Source organism: Lonchura striata, chromosome 11 (genome assembly GCF_050655825.1).
Source record: "Lonchura striata isolate lonStrDom1 chromosome 11, ASM5065582v1, whole genome shotgun sequence".
Classification (NCBI taxonomy): Eukaryota; Metazoa; Chordata; class Aves; order Passeriformes; family Estrildidae; genus Lonchura; species Lonchura striata.
The window spans coordinates 13,915,303-13,939,421 of NC_140713.1; the positions used below are offsets into that span (position 1 = coordinate 13,915,303).

General features: G+C 36.7%; 1 protein-coding gene across 5 annotated transcripts in view; it reads right to left on the reverse strand.

Annotated features, from left to right (window-relative positions):
• Positions 1 to 24,119, reverse strand: part of LOC116184054 (uncharacterized) — a 167,056-nt gene that overhangs the window by 15,772 nt on the left and 127,165 nt on the right. For 4 of the 5 annotated variants that reach the window (XR_004148785.3, XR_014957890.1, XR_014957889.1 and 1 more), the window contains exon 2: positions 4,007 to 4,062. The exons of the other annotated variant lie outside the window; for it this stretch is intronic. Coding sequence is in view for 1 of the 4 variants with exons in the window: in XM_085589593.1 (XP_085445719.1) it covers positions 4,007 to 4,062 (56 nt within the window). In the remaining 3 variants the exon portion in view is untranslated. The remainder of the gene's footprint in view (positions 1 to 4,006; positions 4,063 to 24,119) is intronic. 5 annotated transcript variants of the gene reach the window in all.

The window sequence follows — 24,119 nt, forward strand, 5'->3', positions numbered from 1 at the left end:
TAACTGCAGAACAAACAGGAGTTTAGCCTGAAGGACTGAGCAGGGACTGCAAGGCTGGAACACAACTATCAGAAGTCTAATACAGAGATTTAGGTTGAGACTATTTACCCGGATTTCTGCTTTCAAATTTAATGAGAAATTTTAAATAGATGCCAACAGGAAAGCTCTCTCATTTCAGGAACTAAACTGATTGCAACTTTTCAGATGTCCTTTAATTGTGGCTTTCTTTGAGCCAGCTGTTGTGTCCATACTATAAACTGGAAGAAAACAACTGTGGGGTGGACATTTAATTCTGTCTCTCTCGATAGCAAACATTAACCACTGGCCTGCTATCGGACCACCTGCAATGTGTTAGTCATTACAGAGGTCACTGTTACTGAACATTTTAAACTGTGAATAGCTTCAGTTTAAATTAGGTGTAAAAAAAGTCATTTCCTTTCAGTGATAAACTAAAACACCTGCAGCACAGCTCAAGTTTACCATGAGAGATATAAACTCTCACTCTGAAGTTGGGCTGACTGTTCAAGGACATACAAAACCACAGTTTTATAAGGTAAAGTCTCTCTAACCTAAATTATTAGTGTTGCCAGATTAGGTGCTTACATGCACAACTATTTCCCTAGATTTCAAGTTACTCTTGGAACAAATGACATCTTCTGTTGTGGATATATTACATGACTTCTATTGCCAAGTCACTTATATCAAATTTTGCCTTCTACCACAATAAAAAAACCCAAAAAAACCCAAAAAAACCAACCAAAAACCAAAAAACCCCCTCAACCCAAAACACAAAAAACTACTCAAAATGAAACAACAGTAAAACCCTAAACCCAACAAAAAAACAACCAATCAAACAAAACACAATAAAGAAAACCCATTTGTTCTGTTTTCCTTGTTTTCATTGTCTCTTCTCTATTATAGAATTAGAAACATTGCATTTTAAATCCAGAGCTGACAATATCGGAGCTGTTTCTGATTGCATCAAATTTTAGCTTATGTTATTAGCTGCTATTTGCAATAGGTTCTGTGAACCATGTTCAGAAATCATATACAACTGGGGCAATGAGAAACAACAAGGAGATTGGGTAAATATTAAATTTATACAATACATTGATGCAGGTGACACCAGAGCATTCTCCAGGTACTCTTGGACAGATTCTATTAACTTCAAAATTTGACCATGTGAGAGTCTTAAAAATAGATATGAAACCATGATATTATAATTTAAATATCCCAAAGACTAAGGACTCTGAAATATCCAGACTGAAAATCTGATTCTTCAGACTCTGTATTGTACACCTAATCCACAAGATGTTGAAGCCACAGTTTTACTCTCAAAAACTTATCTGTAAAATTCCAAATTATTTGATTACATGATACATGAAAACGAGAGAGAGAGAGAGAGAGAGAGAGAGAGAGAGAGAAAGGCTGGTAAGATACTTATTTATCTGCTCTTACAGATCTTTTCACACATTCAAACACTGGATTAAATCTAATTCTCATCCTGATATACTAATTGTCTACTTCAGCTGACTCACTTGTGGGTCCATTCTTTCAAAATCTGCTGAGATTGCAACTTACAACATTTCTTCTTAGCAGTCTGTATAGTATAAATTAACTTTGAAATGCAAGGTTTCTTTTAACTGAGCTCCCAGTATGCCTTGCAGAAGTGCATATCCCCTTCCCCAAGATGCTGAAAAACAATCTTGGAAAAATTAATAAATACTTATAAGTAGATGAAATACTAAAAAGAACCAGGTTTGGGAAATTTTCAGGAACCAATATTCTCATCTGAGTGTTGTCCCACCTACTACTGCTGCCTTAGTAAGTGTCACTTCTGAAGAAAGGCAAGATGAGCACTACAGAGGATAGTTTTAAATGTTGGAGGCAGGTCACCAATGGATGGATTTTCCTAAATGTTCCAATATCTTTTTCATCCTCAGTAGTTAACTGGGGTTTGGCAAATCCTAACAGCTGAGTGTTTAACCACTACATTTTCGTGTGTGTTTCTGTCTGCATACAATGTAATTAAGAGTTTTTGCCTTCCATATTCCAACCTGTTATTATCAGTCACTGCTGTAAAGACAAAATCTGCTTCCCAAGTGGCTTCTTTCAATACACCATAAAACTGAGCCCTGGTGTGAAGCAGAAACGAGGGCTGTAATGTGGGAGCCAGCCAACCTTTCCCAGTGTCACATCAAACACTACATTGTGTGGCCATTGACAGCTTTCTCATGCTGAAACAAGCCTGCCATGCAGATAATAAAATGCTGAAACCCATTAATAATATTCCCACTATTTTCTCCAGGTAACGACTGTTAAATGAATGACCACACATTTGGTAGATAAAGGTCCAGGGAACATTCCACAATGCAGCTGCTTTTTGGAAGTCCTTTTTACAGAACACAGGATGAAGACAGTTTATTTGAATATTCCCAGGCAACTCCTGATTCTCTAGATAAATACTAATCATTTCATAATATGTTAGTGTCTAAGAAATATAATTCCTAAGTAGCTCTATTCTTTTTGCAAATGTAACAAATTTTCCAAGGCAAGGAATAATGTCCCTTGATCTGTTTTAAGATTACAGTAGCCAATGACATTAAAAGTCATTGAAAATTACTTTTGAAAACAATAAATAATGCCAATAAATATTGAACAAAATATTTAAATATGACAATTCCATCAATACAAATTTAACAAGAAAAATATTATAGTTTGAAATGAGTTCAAACTAAATTCATGTGTAAATACCTACGCATTGGTTAAAAAAAAATTAAATACACTAACTTTTACTCAAGTGTTAGTTCCTTCTGGAGAAAATTTTAAAAGAACCCCACAGAAAACATATAATGCACCAAGGAGAAACATGGTGCTCAACAAATTCAAAGAAAATAGGCTCTGTGTCTGACTCACAATCAGTTTTTGGCTTGTCTCTTAAGAACATGAAAGGCTTTTTGGAGAGCCATAGACTGATCATCAAATATTTAGTACCTGCAAATGCATAAATTAAGAGAGCAATCTCAGAAGATAGTCTGGCTTTCAACCCTCTCCTTAAAGCTGAGAGAATATTCTCATTTTTGAAATACCATTTATTTATTTTCTATTTACCTTCAGAATAAAATCTCCTAATGCACTGCAGGAAAGCAAACCTCTCTTCCATTACTGAATTTGCTTCCACAGTTATAATCCTTTGACACAATATTTCCACAGTAATTTTTAAACTTGCATGCAAAGCCCGCTGACTTCTCTCAATACTACCCAGAATCTTATTGCTTACTTTCACACTTCCAATTTCTTACATGCAAAGAGCACAACGCAGAGAGGTGTGACACTGCAAGGACAGTCATGACCCTCCCTGCACCAAGACTTCCTGGTGGGCCTGCAGCAGAAATGTCCTCCCCAGTTTGTGTTTCTCTCTCTCTTTTCTGCCCAGTTCAGCCTGGAGGGAGCTGTGGGGTGAGAACATCCCCGTGCTGCTCTGTAGACACAGAGGACACAGAGCCTCAGCCAGGGCAGATTTTTGTTCCAGAGGCTGGGAAACTGGGCCAGTGTCAGTTTGTCAAACCTGCCTGTACACCCCCATGAAGTGCTGGAAGATCCTCCTCCACCTAATTTGGCATCATCCATGGAGTAAAGCAATGCTCCTGCTCCTGGTGGGTGAGTTTGGCCAGATGCAAGCTGAGGGTTGGCAGGGATCAATACCAAATATTTTTGCCTGTTATGGACTGGATTCTATAAACATCAGTACCGTTTGCTCACCAAGAATGACAACTCTTCAAACTGCAGTTTGCAACACCAAGAGAAATAAATATGTACATTGTTAAAATTGACCTCATAAACATGTGCAAGAGCTCAACATTTATCTCAATACATCATGAACACTGTAAAAAAATTGTCCAGATTAATCTGTTGCTAATTCCAGAGAAAATCAAAAGTAGGGCAATGAAGCCAGTCAAGATATTACTCCTAATTATGTCTCTGAATCAGACAATAATTTACTTACAGCTTCATTCTGTGGCTTTTGCACATTGATAATGCTGCAATGAAGATTTCAAGACACTAAAACAGAAAAAGAAAGGATATCAGCTATAAGACTACACATCCCTTAAAAAAGCAGGCCTCTCTATTATTTGTGACACAAGAACAATCTCAACTCAAAATAAAATTAATATATATACAATATACTTTAATGACATTTGAGGAATGCTAATCTACAGTCAGCCATCAAGGACTGAGGTATTGCTATTTTAAAAAAATGTCCTAAAATATAAAAAAGTGTTTGGCTTTTTGATTTCTTTTTTTTAATACATCAACATCATGCTGTATGTTCTATTCAGAACAGACTATTTCCCTAACCATGGAAATGGTTACTATAATTGTACTCTTGAGTAAGAATGAGGCTCTGCAGGAGCTGACCCATGAAGGTCTGCAAAATACTTGAGGGCAGTAACAGTGTAAACTTATGTTGTTGTAAACATGGCCCTTAATCCATCAAAAGAAAAACATATGGATTCCATCTTTATTTATTTCTACAACAAGTCAGAGTCATCATGACATCTTTAAATACTTTGAATATTAGCGTGCTGACTTATGAACTAAAAAAGGCAAAACTTGACTCCATAAAAAGAAAAAGCCTCTTTTTTTGGCTTATTGCTCAACAAAAAGCAGAACTTTCTAAACACTGCATTAAAATTAATAAAGCTGTTTTGAAAAGTCTTGTATTTCAATATTATTACAGCTGCAATAATTAAGAATTTGGCTACAACTCTAAGTCATGGAAATCCATCAATCTACAGATTTCATTTACTAAAACTTCTATATATATGGAAATTCTTTTAAAGTTTGTCTAATGGAAAAAAGACACTTGGTTAAACCAAATGCATGAAGCACTAATGAACATAAACAACAAAGAGAAAAAACTGTGTGTATGACACTGACCATATTTTATCCAATAAATATACAATATGACTACTGAAGGTAAGGATAAAAAGAGATTTTAACACAGACACTTAAATATAACATAAAAATATATTACTGAACTGGCCCTTTACCAAGAGTATCATTCTTTTTCAAATGCAATAGTGCATATCTGATGAGACCTGTTGCTGTTAGCAGTTTTCTTACTGTTTTAGACCAATTTAATCAGAGATGTTAAAGTTCTACCTTGCCCCTGCCTTGGCCAAGCTTTCTTACACCATGCTCATATTCCTGGGGCTGCACAGTGAGTCTGTTCTAGCAACTGAAATGGATAAAATACAAGCATATTAAAAAAAAAAAAAATTTGTCTGTCTCAGCTTCCCAAACCACATCACTGTCTTTAAGGGCAACAAACCTGTAAGGATAGAAGAAGGGCAGGACAATGAACTATATATCTGTAGAATTATACCCTAAAGATTCAATCATAAACCACCCCATGTATTTGTGTATTCAGAAAAGAGGTAAGATATCCTGGGTAGAAGTAACATTAATGTCTTCCTGATGGCCCAAGAACTTAGGTCTGTGTCCATGAGCAAATATGAGGGAAAAGGGAGAGAATTTTAACATGTTAGACAATGGAGATGGACACACAATGAGTGTGTGTGTGTTTGGTGTTCACTTGCTCATATATCCAAGGCAAATAAATATGTATCCAAGTTGAAGAGAGAAACCTAAGAAATGATAACAAAGATTCTTAAAGCTGTTTCTTATTAAGACATTAGACATCAGTTTGTAAAGAGAAGTATGCAAATTAAAAAAAAGCCCAACAAAACAAAAAAAAACCCAACCACCAAACTCCCACCACAATTTCACACTGTCTATGCAGAACACCCAGGGTGGGGCAGTGAGATACTTCAGTGTCATCATGGCTGGGAGACAATCCCATCTGGAACTCTGCACCCATCTTAGTTCACCTCACTGTGAGAGAGACTGGGAGAAAAGAAGGGAATGCAGGGAAAAGCAAGGAATGTTGTATAGTCAAGGGAAAGAGATTTATGAGGAAAGATTTAAAAGAGGCAACAGACTGGCCAAAGAATGACTAGGTAGGGGATATGAGGCATGGTAACAGTCTATAAATATTTCAAGATATAAACGCACAAATAAGACAAAAGAATAATCTAATGACGTTCATGGAATATAACTAGGAGTTAGAAGATTAATGAAAAAAAAGGAAAAACATAGCTTAAATATCAGGAAAACCTCCTGAAAGTAAGATGCCTTAAACTGGCTGAAGAAAGGAAATAATGTGTAGATCCTCTCTAATATTCAGCAAATTTTGCATCAAAATGAAATAATGCACTAGCAAGTGTACCATGGACAAAATGCTTGCATTTACATGGAGAAAAGAAACTAAAATACCTTTAGCCTCAATAAAGAAATCTTAAATTTATGCAATGTTAATTCACTTTAAAAACAAATAATCTTTTCAATATTCACGTGGCATTAACATTACATAACTAATATATTTTTATAGGTTAATAATTCTAGATAGTAGAACTGTTTGAAGGTTTATCATTCCTGTAAATTTGATGACTAAATAGATTTTGTATATAAACAGTAAACAGGCACTTTTTTCAATCTAATTTAGAAAATTTTTGAAACTGTTATTCATAAAACATTTTAGACAATTGCTTAGGTTTTGTTTTTCTTTATTTGTTCCAGCATATAAGAAAAAGATTATGGCATTATTTAGCCTACTGTCAAAAATTCAGCACAAGTTACAGCTCTTATTTTCTTCATTATAACTGTTTAATTCAAACAAATCCCATATTCATATTGATATAAAATGACTTTATAAAATTTCTGGTGTGTTTTGTTTACATAGAGAATTTATAAGTAAAAAAAAAATATTTGAAAATTCTGTTTCCCAGGAGTTATATTATTATATTAATATTATAATATTATTATTATTATAACAAGTATGTTAGTATTATTATAACAAGTAAAATCCATTCTCCCTTATATTACTCTTTTACCAGTTTTAATAGAAAATGTTTAAATCCTGCTTTAAACAGTAAAAAGTTCCACCTTAGTAAAAACTCCTCTAATCTTAAACTAGTTTATCTATTCTAAAATAATGGTATTTAAGATCTAAATATTTGTGTTTCTTGACTAAGCACACCAGAAAAAAGTCCACCATTTCCTTAAATTAATTTTTAAGTTTTCTAGTCTAATTTCATCTACTTCTATTAAGGTTTTTATTCATCATTACATAAAAAGTTTGTTAGTTAAAACCCGTGATAACAATTAACAGTGAGTCAACATGATAGGAGATATGAGAATTTGCAAATGTGAACAGTAGCACGACAGAAAGAGCCACTACATTCTGCAATTTCATCCTCGAGACTAAAATATTATTTACCTGCATGCCTGGCTACTCAAAATCAAGTAGATAAAAGTGCTTAAGTTGTCTTCGCTAATTAATGAAGGATGGGTGCTTGCGTGGAGACCAGCATGCACATGTAGCTAATAGGAAAAAACTAGAAATACTTGAGGAATTTCTGAACAGATTTGCCCGTGTGCTTTCTTAGGGCCCAGTGCAGCCCAGAGGAGGCTCTGTGGCTGCTGGCCAGGGGATGCTCGGTGAAGTTCCCGTGTGAGGGAACTGACAGGACAGCTCCAACGTGAGCTGAAAAAAGCCACCAGGTTCTTTAGAAAGGTCACTTGTTGTTTTATTTGTTGCTCAGGTTCTGATGGTTTTGCTGGGAATCCTTTTATGCAGCTTGACATTTATTTTTAACGTATCTGTGTGAAGTATGTGGAGGAACTGTGGTTTTCCAGCTTGGCAGCAACAAGAGAAAAGCTGATGTCAGATGAAAGTTCAAAAAAGCTGCTCTCAGGAGAAAGTCTGAGAAGCTACAGAATCATTTCTTAGAAGAAATGTAGTGCAGTCTCATGTATGCACAGCATATGTGCACACATGTACACAATGGTATGACAAAGGAATCACACATTATACTTAAAATGTTAAGTGATGTCATATGCATGAATAGGATTTTCTGTTTTATGAAAGATACCAGTCATTTGGACAATGAGAATGACTTAATATAACAATTAATTCATTTGTATAATATCCCATTATTATATATACACATCTCTTTTGTTCATATAGCAAACATATTTTTGCTGAAATTATAATAGTATAATTTAGCTTATAATGTAAATGTGGTATAACACAGCAGACATCATGAGAGTCATATTCAAATATATTGCATATTTTTGTTCAAATAAGAGCACTTAACACAAACCCTAATGTTCTCTTACTAACCTTTAGAATTAATTGCCCTCCACGAGTGATTTGAAGTATAGCATGATACACATCTAAAATAAATATTTTAGCAGTTCTGTGACAATGACTTCAGTTAAAATGCAGTTAATAATTTGCCATGCCCTCTGGCTTACAGTTTGATCTCCCATATGTTTCAGGTTGTCTCTCCTATAGGACAAAGCACATAACCCTTCCTCAGCCCCCTGACTGGAGGCCACAGCCTCAGTGAATCACTGTTTTCTACCACAGTAGATGTGTGAAATTCAGTTTCTCAGTCTCATAAAATCTCTCATCAGCAGTCTTATATTTATATGTGGTGGGTGTTATCTGCTGTTGTAGAGATAAAAGGCACAGATACCTGAAATCCAAGAAGAATCAAAATAGGAGAGTCTGTGAGAACTCAACACCAAGAATATGTTACGTATACTGAAGACAAAAATTACGAACATAAATAACTTTTCCTTATAAAAACAATGTACTTGTTTGCATCATCATTTCAATAATAGTTCTCCTTTACTCTGCTTTTGCCTTACTGAACTGAAATATTAGTACTTTATAGTCTCTTTCATTCCATAATTATTGCAGTTCAATTATGCTCTTGCATATGTCAGGTACACTGCAGTCTAATTTAATCTTCATTACACATTGCCATATTGCAATTATACATGCTATCAGAGTGTTAACACATATTTAAACCTGTTATTCCTTTGTCACTGATTTACAAAGAGGTACCTGAAAAGAAGCAGATGTCATAATTACGTGCTTATGCAGCTCATTTTATACTAAGTCTCAACATAAATTGCAGATGAGCAAGGCATGTCCTGAAATTAATGTAGTGATAGTACACTAATGCTGTGATTCATTATGGTTTGTCAATGTGCTGCACTTCTGGAATGTGTGATAAAATTATATTAATACTGCACGGTAATGAGATTAATGAATTTGTACATGGGGAAGAATAATGTTTCCCTTTGTTAGACTATTGAAAAAATAACATATAGGTAATTAAAAAGAATTAGTCAAACTCCGTACAACCCCATTTATATTAAATTAATTTGTCTGGCTTCATTTCTAATAATTGATCACTCTCTGTAAATTATAAAGCAATCTTCAACCATATGAACTACTACTGTAGGAGGAGAGTTTCCAGAGTATTATGAACCATCAAGGTGGTCCCTGTGGGTTCATATTAATTAAGGTTTAACAGTTTGGAAAATTGTAGCAATATTTTATGATTCATGTAATTAAACTCTGTAACAAAACGTCACAACCGTTAGTTATATCTGTGCCTATGATTTATATCGTACCCTTATTTCAAAGGAAGCAGAAGTAATGAAATATTCTTAAACACACAGACAATCAAAGGAAAAATGTACCGGTTGTTTTTAGTGTTGCTAACTAATCACATTAGCATTTCATTGCCTCTATTTCAGGCACTAATGGCCACCATCAGACAGTACAAATTAGATTAATTTAATATTCAACATCATAAGCTTTTTCAATAAAGTCTCGATTCTGATCTCTGACTCGTTTTTCTCCTCTGTAATTCCACTTATTTCAATTGAATTTTCTCCTCTTTTCTGTACCAACAGTGCAGAATCTAACCCCTTCCTTCTTTGGTTCTCTGATACAGTTAATACTAGCTAGTAAAAGCTACTTCTGTAAATTTGAAGGCACAGATCTTCTAAACAAAACAGAACTGCAGTCTAATGTAACTGATGCTGAATTTCAGACACTTTATATAAATGAAAGAATCTGTTTGAAAATGGGTTCTCTAGTGGAAAATATTCTTGCATAATCTGTCATATTCAGTAATTTAAGCAATTAATGCCCTTGAGGTATAGCTCTTCTTTGCCTGTTGCTGAAGTTTCTCACTTTTAAATTTTTGTTACTAAATATTAGCACTGAAGAGGAACTTTTAAAGTGAAATTTTGTTGTCAACAGCAGGTGAAGAATTTGCAAGGAAGCCTTATTTTTTACTCACTTCTTGAATCTAAAAACCATATTTTAAAAACCAATCAAAATTGTTAGCAATCTCAGGGCAAAAATCAACCTCTTTTTCATTTAATGATCTCCTATTGTACACTGGTTATTGGATGCCCTAAAACTACAACATCTGTCCTGCTGTGTGTCACTTGTAATTGATGGCACATCCTGCTCAGTGTGGCTCTGAGATTGATAGTAGATGGTGGATCAATCAAGCAGGGAGATGCCTAAATTCTAGAAATTGTCCATAATAAAGATAGTTCTAACAAATCAGATACTAGGTTTGAGACTAATACAAATGCAGGGATCGTGAATAAAAAAAAATCCCAACAGCTTTCAAGGTTATACTTATTTCTATACCAAAATTTAAGGTAGAAGAAAAACTGTGGCTTTAAATAACTGTTTGATTGTTTGTTTTTTTTTTTTTTTTTCCCAAATTCTAAAAATTTTACACAGAAAAGCTTTTACCTGTTATTTTTTAGGCTGAGGGATATGTCACAGCTCTCTCAGCTTGTGAGCTGGGGCTGGTGTAGAGGGTGCACATGGCTTACATTGAGTGCAATGTCCTCTGATGTGCTTTGTGGATTAATAGGATTCTTCTGCTTCTACAACACAAAATTTGGTTTTCTGGTAGAAATAGTATCTGTTCTCAATGATCTTTGTTCTCAGATATCACAGTAATGGGCATCAAATAAGTACCAGAGAAGAACACTGGTTAGTGCAAATGAGCAACAAATGTAAGGCTTGAAGTGAGACCACAGAAGTTTGTCTAATTGACCTGCAGGCTTCAAGCTCAACCGTAATTGTAAAAGGGCATAATGCACCAAGCAGCCTTTGAGATTCTGTGGATGAAAGAGGGCAGCCCATGTGTTAGGGACATTGGGTCCACTCTGTAAGGTGACAGAAATCCCACAATTCCTGCATGTGCATTTTGAACCAAAATGGGGAGGGGATCCACAGAAATGGCCTCTTGTTCTCTGCCATCTTTGCCAAAAGCCTGTTTCCTGTCAGGAAAATCAAACTGACTGCCTCTCCAAACTTGTAAATTACTATATTTAAAAGGTACAGCATTCTTATAATATCTTTGAATTCCTCACTTTGCTATTTTTCCTTCATACTCTGTCACTGAAAAGTGAGTTTCCAGTTCAGGTGTAAGCACCCCTGAAATCTGTTGCAGCCAAGTAAATAGAAATATACAGCATAATTACAGAGAAAAAAATTACTCTCATATGTTGGTATTCACAATCCAGCTTTAATTTTTTTCAGTTGATTGGTTTTCCCCTCTGTATTATTATGCTGTCTTTTTCCTGGAAGTAAAATTTAGCCTAGGGTTTATAGGTGCAATAGATAACAATTCTATCCTAATCTAGTTATGACAGATTTAATATTAATGGGACTAAGAGGAAAATCAGTTTCCTGACAAATGATGATAAAGTGAAATCGTTAAGCACTAATAAAAATCAACATGCCATATCATGTCACCAGTCATTCAAAAGTGACAAGCAGAAACAATCTGCTGAGACAACATCCAACCACAAGCATAATCACATTTATGATTTAATTCCCATTTAACATCAATCACATCAAATTAATAACCACTCTCAAAGAAAATTAAATCCTAAGTGTATTTTTCCTTTAAAGTGTTATGATCAGAGAAGAAAATCCTAATTAAATCTTAAACCAACTACATGTTTTATACATGTGACACCTGTAACTTGGCCAGCATTGTGAATTGGCCCCATGTGGATTTTCATCATAAAAGAAAGTGACAATCCCTTCTAGCAGCTGCCATAAGTTTGATTAACGTGTAGCATATCCTTTTGTGAAAGTTCTTGTAAAGATTTTCCATTACTTTAATGACTGTGAAGCCATTCTGATTTAGGAAAATACCAGGCTATGATGATTAGTGTTTGAAATGCAACTTGGAGACAAAGCTACAAGCCAATGTTTATTCTGCTCTTCCTAGGAGTAGAGTGTTTGTCAACACCAGACATCCTGCTCATACCTTTTTTCATCTTCCCAAATGACTTATTCAACTGCTAAGGGCAGTATAAAAATAATTTTTCTAAGTTACTGTTGTGTTTAACCCCAGCCAGCCACTAAGTCCCACACAGGTGCTTACTGCCTTACTTAGAGCATTCTGTGATTAGGATACACAGGAATTCTGCATATGCTAAACCAGAATTTAAACTTTTAAATTTTATGCAACTCCCAAGCACTTTGAAGTCTGAGAGTGGCATATCAATGCAGCTGCTCATTTTCATCTGTAAAAGCAAGTCTGGACACCTCAGGACATAACTTGATACCCAAACTGTCCTTCAGTGGTGCAGCAGACTTTGCTGGAAACAGCCAGGTACAAACCAGTGCCAGGATTCTGAGTTTCCTGAGGTATTTGGTATGTCTCTTGTTTCCCAGCTAGCAGAAGATTTGGTTATGTGACAGAAAAGCTCACCATCACTATTTCAGATGATTGTGCCTTATAGAGACAGGACACACTAATTTAAATATACAGCAATTGAAAGCATAGAAGATAAGGAAAATAATAATAAAAAAAAATCAATAGTAAGTCAAGAAATCAAAATTAAGCATATTAAGTCCTGAAGATGCTCTTGGCAGTCATGCCAGACCATGGTTTTGTGGTTTTTTTTTTTTTTTTCAAACAATGTTCCACCCATTTAAAGTTTCCTAGTGTAAAACACAGGCTGGTACTCTTGTACTTCCTACATGTCATGGCAAAGTAACTCTTTATTTAAAGATGAAATTGCAGATGCAAGAGAACTCTTCCCCATTATTTTTTTTCCTTCCCATTAATGAAAGCAGAAACTTGGAAAAATAATGTATTTGCAAAGAATGAATCAAATGCAATATTTAGCATGTACTTTTCTGTATTCCTTTAATAAGGTTCAGCAAGGGAATATAGTTTGTTTCAGGGCCACAGATTCTGACCTAAGTCAAGCAATTTCAGTCATAATAAACCAAATAACATACAACATATCCTTGAAACTAGTCTTTGAAAATCATAGTCCTATGATGACAAGCAATTGCTTCTTGCCTTTTAAGTTATAACATAGTAGAATCCTTTAATGTGCAAGTCTGTTATTAAAGATTCTGCTGAAATATTCAGGGCTAAGTCAAGATGTGAAGACACCTTTTTGATACAGAATATTGGCAAACAGTCTCTCGTATGCCTTACAGCAAGAAAAGCAATCTTGCTGCAGCTGTTGTATTTATTATAATATTCATGCTATAAAAGTGTTACCAGAGCACAAATTGAAGTATTTTTATTTAAACCTCCCAGATTGAGTGGAACATCTCCTCACATGATTAGGAGATCTCCAAGGCCTACTGTGGATATCTGGCATAAATTGGTTAATTCATTCTCACCGAAAAGTTTCCCGAAGTGTCAAACCCAGATTAAAATGCACTTTGTCAATGAAGGTGAGCTTGTGAATCCCTTCAGTACACCAGGAACAGCTACACACACGTGCAGCTCCAGTGTCTTCCCAGGCACTGGAGGGGAATGGCTGCACCAAGTCATCATCTCTCCCTCTCAGACTTCTCAACAGCTAGTCACAGCATGAAAACTACTCAGCACAAATAAAAGAGTTTCATATTCTGGTCATAACCATAATTGTATAGCATATTTTTTTTCATTTGAACTAATGGCTAATAATTTGAATTAATAAGGTGTTGCTATGCATAGCTAGGATTCAAAAATACTGCATCTCTGCCACTGTGCATTTGTGCACATATATATACATATGCCTTCCCACATGTCTACACAGAGTGAAACAGAATTAGGAAGAACAGGTGGAGATCCTGATCTCTGAGTTTTAGATCATCAGCCATACAGAAATTGAATGGTTTCTGGAACCATATGAGTACACAGAATTGCTATCTCATAGGAAAAGCTCAGGTCTCTCAAGTGAAATCTATTTATTCTGCATTCACAGCTCAGGGAGCAGCCCTCCTCTGGATCCAGTGCAACAGGTTAATTTGCTCTGCCAGTAGCTTTATTTATTTATTAAGACACTTTGGTACAAGATTTGCACCTTGCAAATTATTTTATCAGTTTGATCTATATTTGATCTATACATACATTTTGATCTATACATATATTTAGTCTAAACTAGAGATGAATAAAAGGCATATGAGTAACCATGCAAACAAGGAAGATCCTTCTGCATCCTTGAGGTTGTGTAACTACCAATAAAATCCAGATTAATGAAGCTCCTCCTTGTACCTTTCCACATCTCAATTTTTCCTCTTTATTAAGTAAAGTTCATTTTTTTTAAGCTCAGCTTGCCTAGCCCTACTATGAGCTGGCAGGAAGGTGTGTTAACCAAAGTCTCAGAAGGGGTGGATCAGCACTTCCTCCCAGAGTTAAATGCAGGAAACCAGTCACATAAGCAGGAGGTTTGAGGGTATTAGCAGTGGTTATAGAGGAAATAAATCTTGTTCCAAGGAGAAAATCTACATGGTGAAAGCTGGACCAAAATAAAGCACTGTACTAACTGTGCAAGGACAACTTGTACTACCACAGCAACTTCTCAGGGCTGTTGAGTTTCACACAGATAAAAGCTTTAAGCCATCCATATCTACATAATCCATCAGCTTTCTTGTCAGCTCCTTTCTCCTTTTATTCTATTCCTAAATACCAATGTTCTAACATAAGATGCACACAGATATGGCACATTCTGTTTTATCACAAATATGCTTAATCTGACAATATGTACTAAACACACCCAAAGTTTTGGACCACTTTGAGCTTGCTGATCCTCTTCACTAACCAAGAATATGTTTTATAAAGATTCTTTCAATTTATTTTCTGAAGTGGTTTTGTTTATGTCTTGCTTTGGAGATTAAAACGTATTACAAGATTGCTTTCATCAAAGATTGGAACTGTACAGATCACCTCATCAGATTTACATTAATGCTGCATAGGCAGTCATTTACAAATTTGCAAAAATTGGCCAAGAAAGGTAACTTAATTTGTAAAGCTAATAACTTATCTGCTAAACAACTTTCACTAGATGTCCCTTTTCTCACTGTACACGAAAAGCTGTGGGGGTCACCTGCATTCTGCAAACAGCAGTTCACGATTTAGATTTAATTCCTGCAGGATGTCTGCCTCTGGCCATTTTTTTTTTCATCAAGTAAAACCTGACTTGGAGGCTGTTATCTGTGCCTTGGCCCACCGCATCTTGCTCCTACCTTTCCCCTGTTTAGAAGGGTGTTTCTGACACTTGCCATATGCTCTGCTCTCACAGGGGAACTGTGTCTGCAGCAAGCATCTGACAAAAGAGCTGGGCAGACTTTTGAATGAGTACTTGGTAGTTAGGTGCTCAGCCTATATTGACTGTTAGCAATTTCCCTGCCAAAATTATGCTTAAAACAGACAATGAAAAGCGCTGTCCCAGTTGAGTGACCTCGCTTTAAAGACATGTGGAGACAAGTCGTAGTCAACTTTTAATCCTGCCTTTCATAAATAAATATAAAGAAAAAATTATTGCAGAAAAATTTAGAAAATTATTCTTCTTTAAACACAAGCCTAATTACAAATGAACATCAGCTATAGGCTGATCAACTGATGCTGTTTATTACATTGATTATAACAGGGAATCCCTAGGGTTAGTTGATGAAATAAAGATTTAATCTGAGGGTAAAGCACAACAACAAAAATGTAGCTAATTGTAAACAATAGTATTCCAAGTCCAGCTGAGTCCATCAATATGAAAACAGAAGTTAACCTCATCCTTCCACTACTGTAAACATATTAGATGCTATTTATTGTGATTACATGTGTGTGGCCTGTTACAGCCTAAATAGGAACATTTTCGTGACTGAAAGACATAAACATCAGATCACTAACATCATTATTCCCATTTGAAGGATATAAAACCTAAATATTAATTTTAATAGTAAGATTAGCAAATTGGGAAATCACCGACACCAAAATCATAGCAATAATATCCATTGCTAATAAAATATTTGTGTTCCAAGAAGATTAAAAGTACAGGTGGGAATCAGCAGGAGTTTATATGCTGTCCTGACACATCTCATAAACAGATTTTATACAAAAAAGAAGACAGATTTTCCACCAAAGTAGAATGACTCACAGTAATGGGAATTAAGTTAAAAGACATTAAAAAAACCCAAACAACAAAACCCACCCTGTGGAAAACATTGCTTGTAACAAGAGAGAGGAGCAGGACTCCCAGCAGGGCTGTGCAGTCACCACAGGTAGGGAGGCCACGTCACTGCCACTGTCCAGCTGTGCCATGGGGGCTTGGACGCTCACAGCCCTGTGGGGCCAGGCTGAGCTCAGCAGACCAAATTCACCCAAAATCACCCCAAGTAAACACAGCCATGTCAGCAGCACAGCCAGGCTGTCCTAGAAGGCAAAGCAGCTGCTTTGTAGAGCCAAAGTTATGAGCTTCCCCAGCCCCCTTTGTGCCATGACTGGAGCTCCTGGGCTGAGCTGGCTTCTCTCTTGGCTTAGCATCACTAACTTCAGTATTCTCAGCATCAATAACTTCTGGCACCTGGTGCAGACCTCAGCAGGACTCCAGTTTCATCTCCATGGGTGCACAATTGGAATATCACACAGAATCACAGAATAATGAGGTTGGAAGAGACTTCTAAGATCATCAAGTCCAACCTATGCCCTAACACCACAACTACACTATAGCACCAAGTGCAAGTCCAGTCTTTTTTTAAACACATACAGAGATGGTGATTCCACCACCTCCCTAGGAAGACAATTCCAGTATTTTATTATTCTTTCAGTGAAAATTTTTTTCCTAATATCCAACCTAAACCTTCCCTGACGTAGCTTGAGGCTGTGTCCTCTTGTTCTGCCAGTTGCTGCCCCATGGAAGAGACCAACCCCACCTGCCTGCAGCATCCCTTCAGGAGCTCTAGAGAGCAATGTCACCTCTGAGCCTCCTCTTCTCCAGACTAAACAACCCCAACTCCCTCAAATGTTCTGCTGTTTCGTTGTCACAGGCACCCCTTATCAAATCTAAGAGAAAAGAGACTTTGGGATTCCCTGTTCTGTGCCAGTACAAAACCTTTGCTCTGTCAACACTTGACACCCAAAAAGTCAATGTGTTATTTCTGGAGTAGTGCCAAGTGGTAGTATCATGACATTGCAAAGGACTGTGGTTAGAGAAGCCTTGGAAAAAGACAAAACTCACCTAACTGCCAGGGTACCCTTGACCCAACCCCTTCAAAGGTGTTCCCAGAGACAGCCCCTGACAGGAAGTGATCAGAACTCTGGAAGTCTGTTCAAGAGGGGAAATCACGAAGGGACATTGTCTGATTTGCAATCTGAAACCAGGGCAGATTTACATTGCAGGAGTAGAGGCTGAGTCTGGCTACATCTTCCCCATCTGAATCTACATCTTCACAAAGGCAGTCCTTTCATGTTTTAAAATTCATTTGGAAAAACATTGGATTTCTTAGACATTTTGCTCCACATTGCATTTTCCCATGCTGTTCCTCATTTCCAAGTAGTTCCTACTGCTATTATTTTAAACTTTTCTCAGTGTTGCTTTTGCTCTAATATTTTAATACTGCATGCATTTAATATCAACCATCCTTAAGGGACTTTTCTTTTCCTGCACTGTTTTTCTTGACATTGTTATCATTACTGTAAGCATTGCTTTGAATAATCAAATGGTGGCCTGTAGACACTGAAAGAAGAAAGGTCAGATACTGTATATGACATATGAATTGCACATCCTTGAAAGGGAAATGAGTCATCTGCATAATACAAACAATAACTCAGTTTCATATGACTGAGATGCTAAAGATAAGATATGTTTATAAATGAATAAACTTCCTGATTATAGTGACATATTATGGTGATTTTTTTTTTTAATAGGACTGTTTTGTGTCGCAACCTTTCACTTAAAAATAATGCTGAATACTGAAACTCAATGTCCATGTGATTCACAGCACAATGCATTTTTATTTTGTAGACTCTTCTTAAGCAGAAAAGCATCAGTGGCTTGTTGCTAATAGCTAGCTGAACCTCTCAGAAACACAAAGTTGCTTTTCAGTATGGAACAGAGCACTCTGCTTCTAAGTGTTACTACATGGTTATCACAAGAGCTCAGCACTCCTATTTTGGCATGGGACCCATAAAAAATGACATTGTGTTTAAGAGTTAGTAAAAGAAGAGGAATAGAAATGAGCCTTATCAAACCAAGAAAAAGAATATATTTTCTTTCATTTCCATCCCTTCCCACATCATCCAGTAGTGTGAACAGATCTTCCAAGTAAATACCCTTCCAGCCAAGCAGTGAATGAATAAAGTGCAGAAGGCAAACCTCTCAGCTCTAAAGCAGTGACCAAATGCTGTCATTGTCCATCTCCTTCACCCATCAGCCCTGCTGGAGGACAACGCAGTGGGTGGGCAGAGCCTGAGAAGGCCAAGCTGGCAGGGTCAGCTCCCTGTCCCAGCCCCAGCTCGTGTGAGCTCTGTGCTTGTTCTGCAGAGCCCTGCACCATGGCTTGCTCACACAGGCCACGTCTTCCAGCAGATATCCCCAATTCGGCTGCTATGGAGGAGCTTCCAAATCCAGAAAAAATATAAAGAACATCACAGCTGCCCTTCCTGCTTTGCAATGCGCTTGGTGATCACTTTGGCTCGCTTCCACACTGCACAGCAGTTGAGAGCATTTGATCTCTGGCTGGGATACCTCACAGCCTTCCCCAGATGAAAAGTTCAACTCAGCTAGGTGATTAGGAGTCCATTTTGAAAGCACAGCAGGATCAAGAGCTCAGATTAAAATCAGAATTATTCCAAACACCACAGCTCTGGTGAGAGGGCTGAAGTTGAAATTAAACATTGGAGTCAGCACAATACAAGAAATTCACAATCGACTGGTGTATATCTTGCATAATAAAAGTTTAACCACATATGTTCTTAATATACAGGGTAGAGACCCAAATATGACCTGGATAAATCCACTGTAATATGAACCAAAACCTTTGTTACGTACCTTCAGCTTCATAATCTACACAGCTGAAACTTTGGAGTGCAGTGAGCAGAGCCTCAACAACAAATATCTCAATTTATCTGGCTAGTTGTTTACAAACAACTGATGATTATTTATGCTATCACTGCTGCTGTAATGTATTTTATCTGTTGCTGCATTTCTTTTTTATTTTGTATGGTCCTTCAACTGTCATAAACCAGTACAACAATCTGTCAACATGAAATAATTAATAATTATTATGTGAGTGACTGATTTAGTCTGGAGAACAAGAAAGGCCATGAAACCTGGAGTTTCCTGGTCTACATAGTGTGCACAAAGGAAATGAGCATAAGCAATCACTGTCAGCTGTTCTTGTAAGTAAGAATTGAATCATTTATCTGTCTGCATGTATACATTATCATCATCTCCCACTCTGAGGTAAGCCCTAATAGCACTTTATGGTTGTTACAAATATTTAATAAAAAATACTACTCCTTCCTTTTGAGAAGAATAGTTGATCATGTACATATTTAGCACAAAGTTGGAAGTTTAAACATTTTATACTTTGGCTCTACAACACATTTAGGTTTTACAAAGCTGAGCACCAGATCTAATTCAAATTGATAATGCACAGTACAGTAATAATAATTTAAATGCTTCTTTTGTTCTTTACCTTTCTTTTGTGTTTTGCTTCCACTTGTTATTTTTGTCCAGTATTAACCACCTGCAAATACCTTCCATGATATAGTACTTCATCTATTTCAGGTTTTTATTTTACATCAGAATGCTGAATTTATAGCATAAACTTAATTTGTATCTATGAAATAATTTAAATCAATCATATAAGAGCGTCTTGCTCTAAGTTACAGAAAAACTACTTTTGATGCAAATGGATACAGACCATAAACTTAAGGCAGTCACAAATGAATGTTTCATTCCACCTCAGAAGAAATCTAAAAATTGAGGTAAAATCTGAAAGCCTTTTTGAAAAATCACATAACTCAAAATAAAATTTCTGATTTACTTTCTATGTGAGCAAGACAATGTGCTAGTAGGAAGCAAAGTAGTATAGATAAATATTTACAGGCTGTCATTGTAACATGTAAAGCTGTTTGAATAATCAGTTGTTTTGAATAGAGGCTAAACCACTTTCTGAAAAATTAAGACAATTTTCCTTTTATCCTTAGGGAAATAAATTGCATTTAAATATAAATAATTATAAATAAATAAAAATTATATATGCAATACAATATAATGATGCATAAAGATAGCTAAATGTAGTTGAATTATGTATAAAGATGTGCTTTTACATAGAATAAAGTTACACTTGCAAAGAAGTTAATTTTGATCAGGGTTTTTTTTAATCTTGGGAAGCACAGGTCTTTTTTTAAATGAAATATCTTTGAGTGTGACCCATCTATGACAAGGTTTGTATGATGTGGGAACCTGTAAAATTCCTGTAGGCAGGAAGATAGAGGAGACCCTTTCCAACACTGCATCCAGTGCTGCCAGAGACAGCACGGATGTCTCCTGCATCCCCCGGCAGTGCAGCGCCTGCCTCAGCACTGGGACCAGCAATGGGCAGTGGGACAGCGAGAGCACAAGTGGGAGTGTCTGCACGTAAAGCCCTCCAGAACACCACATTCAAATAGATTCTGGAGAAATTTCTCTTTCAGAGTTAAATTGGAGTGTGGACAAACCTCTCAATTCTTTCTCAAACCGATTCTTCCACAGTCTGGTGGTTTTGTTATACAGGTGCAGCTTGAAAGGGTAAAAACATATGAAAAAGCCACACACAGGGCAAAAGGCAGGTGGAGGACACTTGACACCGAGCATTCCTTTGCCCAGGAGGCACCCAGCACGTCCTGGCTCTGCTCTTCCCTGCGGGCACCAGCTGTGCCTCCAGGGCTGCTGGCACACCCTGTCCTGCCCTGCCCTGCTCCACCTCTGCACAGCCAGAGCTGACACCAGAGCTGAGACAGCTCTTGAGCTGCTTGAGGACCTCTGAACCTTTTATCATGTTTCTCCCTTTCTCCACTCCTTCCACTATATTTGACTTTAAAAATTTTCTCTATCATTTAAAATTGAATTTATGGGTGTTTAATTGAGAAAAGTAACTTTAAATCCTTGACGTCGCTGGGGAAGAAGCAGAGCATACACTCAAGCAGGCTTAATCCCAGACTGCTTTCTGGTCCTTATTCCAATAGAATGCTAATAATTATGTTAAAAAGCTAATTTAAGAAATCCAATTTTTGGAAAATGGGTTTTCAAAGGGCACATTTAACAACTAGAGAAAGTTCGATCTGATTTCCCCATTAGAAGAGGACGGAAAATCCAATTTTAATCTATTTTTGTTCTCTTAAAAAGATGATATATAGAAGTTACTTTGAAAATCATCCTTTCAAAGCAGAACCTAGTATAAGCATGTGCTAACTTGCAAAGTGCAATTAAACTGTTCCGATAATTCTGCCTGAAAAAATTAGCAGCAGTATTGAGAAGGCAAGTTGTTTTGAAAATGTCCAGGGCAGAAATGCTTCTGTGTTAAGCTGGTATTGATTCTGAAACAATCTTACACATGATAAATGAGAGCACATTTAGGAGAGGATTCAGTCATAAGAGCCCACAAATCAATCAGCTTGTCAACAGGCAGACCAAATTCAATTTTTATTCTTAGTAAACTCTTATTTGGTGGTAGGCCATTGTTTACTTTGAAATTGCTTTACAAAGGAATGGGGGAGGAAGGGAAACATGGGAAAGACAGGCTTTCATCAACATATTAGAAGTTGGCATTTCATTTCGGGCTGGAACAGGTCCCTTGGATAATGCAAATCTTTTATCTCCTTCTTAATGATCATAAACATTTGCTCATGTAATGCCCTTTATCTAAAGCAGCATCTCATAATAGTTCTTGTACAGTGAGACATGGCATCACTAATGTGTGACACAGCACACTGCAATTGGCATGTCATATTCTAAAGAAATAACCTGATGTAGAGAACTGCTGCATCTCTTGCCAAGCTATATTTCTGACAAGCAGTTTTCATTGTGTTCTGATAGCTCAAAATTAGAGTTGGAGTGAAATGACATGACAAGAAAAAACACTAAAAAATCCCAATGAACTGGTTTTCCAGAATTCCCAAACTTCTTGGTCCTGAGAAACTCATCAACAGTAACCTGGCTGGAACCTGAAAGGTTATTGGAACACCTCCATTTAATAGAATTCAGTTATACAACCTATGAGTGACTTTGCACTGATACCACTGCTTGATTTCTGAAATGCCAGTATTTCTGTCTAGAGAGCCCAGCCTGAGAGCTACCATGTGGTTGTGGAGGGATACCCTCTGTATGAGGCTGCTCAGACACTCCCCCCCTGCCAGCCCGAAGATGACTGATTTTGCAGAAGAATGTAGCCCAAACAAAAAGCCAGAGTAAGGCAATTGCTGGGCCCTCCATGGAAAACTCCCTTAGTAGGAGTCCAGCTAAGTGTTGTTACACAAAAGCATCACAGAGAGCTGCACTGCTGGAGCAAGCACAGATATTCTGAGTCATGAGTGACGTGCACATCTCACATCTTATGAGAATTCTCTTTCAGGATTGACTTTTGGAGACTAGAAATCAGGATATGAACTAGTCCTATTACTTTCTCCCTCTTCATTGCAGTTAAAATGAGAAATTGGAGACAAAGGCTTCATGAACATAGAACAGAATTCACCGGTGTTTTCTTTTCTACACACAAGCTTCTCTGCCATGATTCTTCTCCTCATTACCTCCTTTACCTTTAGATAATTATAAGAAGGTGGCATCCTTCTACTGCCATAGTTGGATTTTTCTCACCCTTTTGGCTGATAAAACTAGAAATCCAACAGGCCCATATATTTCTGGAAAATACCTGCCTATTTGATTTTTTCATTTAGTCAATATTAATTATGTTCCTGCAAGTAGTATTTCTGAAGATGCTTATGGAAGAGAGCTTTGTGTATTTAGCACATATTGCCAAACAGATGTCACACAGAATTGAAATTTTTCCACAGTAAATTAATTGGTTTTGTCAGAGACACTCACCAGGACCACAAACCTCGTGAGATGGGTTTTAGTTTTTATTCAACAGGGAGCCAGACTTGGGTAGAATCAGCTGAATTGCTTTAGTTCCTTAATTTTATTTGTTTCTGTTATTGTACTATAACCAAACAAAAGACTAACATAAAACCCTAAATATGAACATCTCTAAATACTTCAGTCAGAAGTTTTAACAGCATGAATTTCATGGCTGAGCTTTTAAAGCTGCATCCAGCTGACCCAGAACTCCAACTCCAACCATTCAAAACCTAATAGTCTCCAAAATCCTAGTCACAACTGGAAACCTAAGGATAGCATGTAAGACTTAAACATGTGTCTTGTATGAAAGACATCAAGACTGCAGAATACAGAGGATAACTCAGCCTGACCTCACTGCAAAAAGAGGAGAAGCATAAGGAAAAGCAATTGAGCAGATTTTGTGTTTTAAGCTTGTGAGGGTCCCATATTTCAATCATTACCATGATGTCTAACATCTGAAGGTGAGTGAATCTTAAAAGACTCTTCTCATCAGCCTGGGAAAACCTGTCTTACAGACACTTCCAAGATAACAACTATGAGATGATTAAACATCTTCCAACGAGTTCAACTCCTCCTCCTTTCTCCTGTCTCTTAAAACAATCAAACTTACAGGAAACCCCTTACAAACAAAAGCATTTGGAGAAAATATTGTGTTCTGCTTCTTGTGGTGTAAAGGAAGAAGACAAGAGTATCTTGTTTCACTGTTGTGTTTTAATGAGAAAAACTACCCCCTTGCTTTTTATCCTTCAATTCAGAGCACATGAGAGGCATACTGGAACCCAATAATACTTCCTTGAATGACC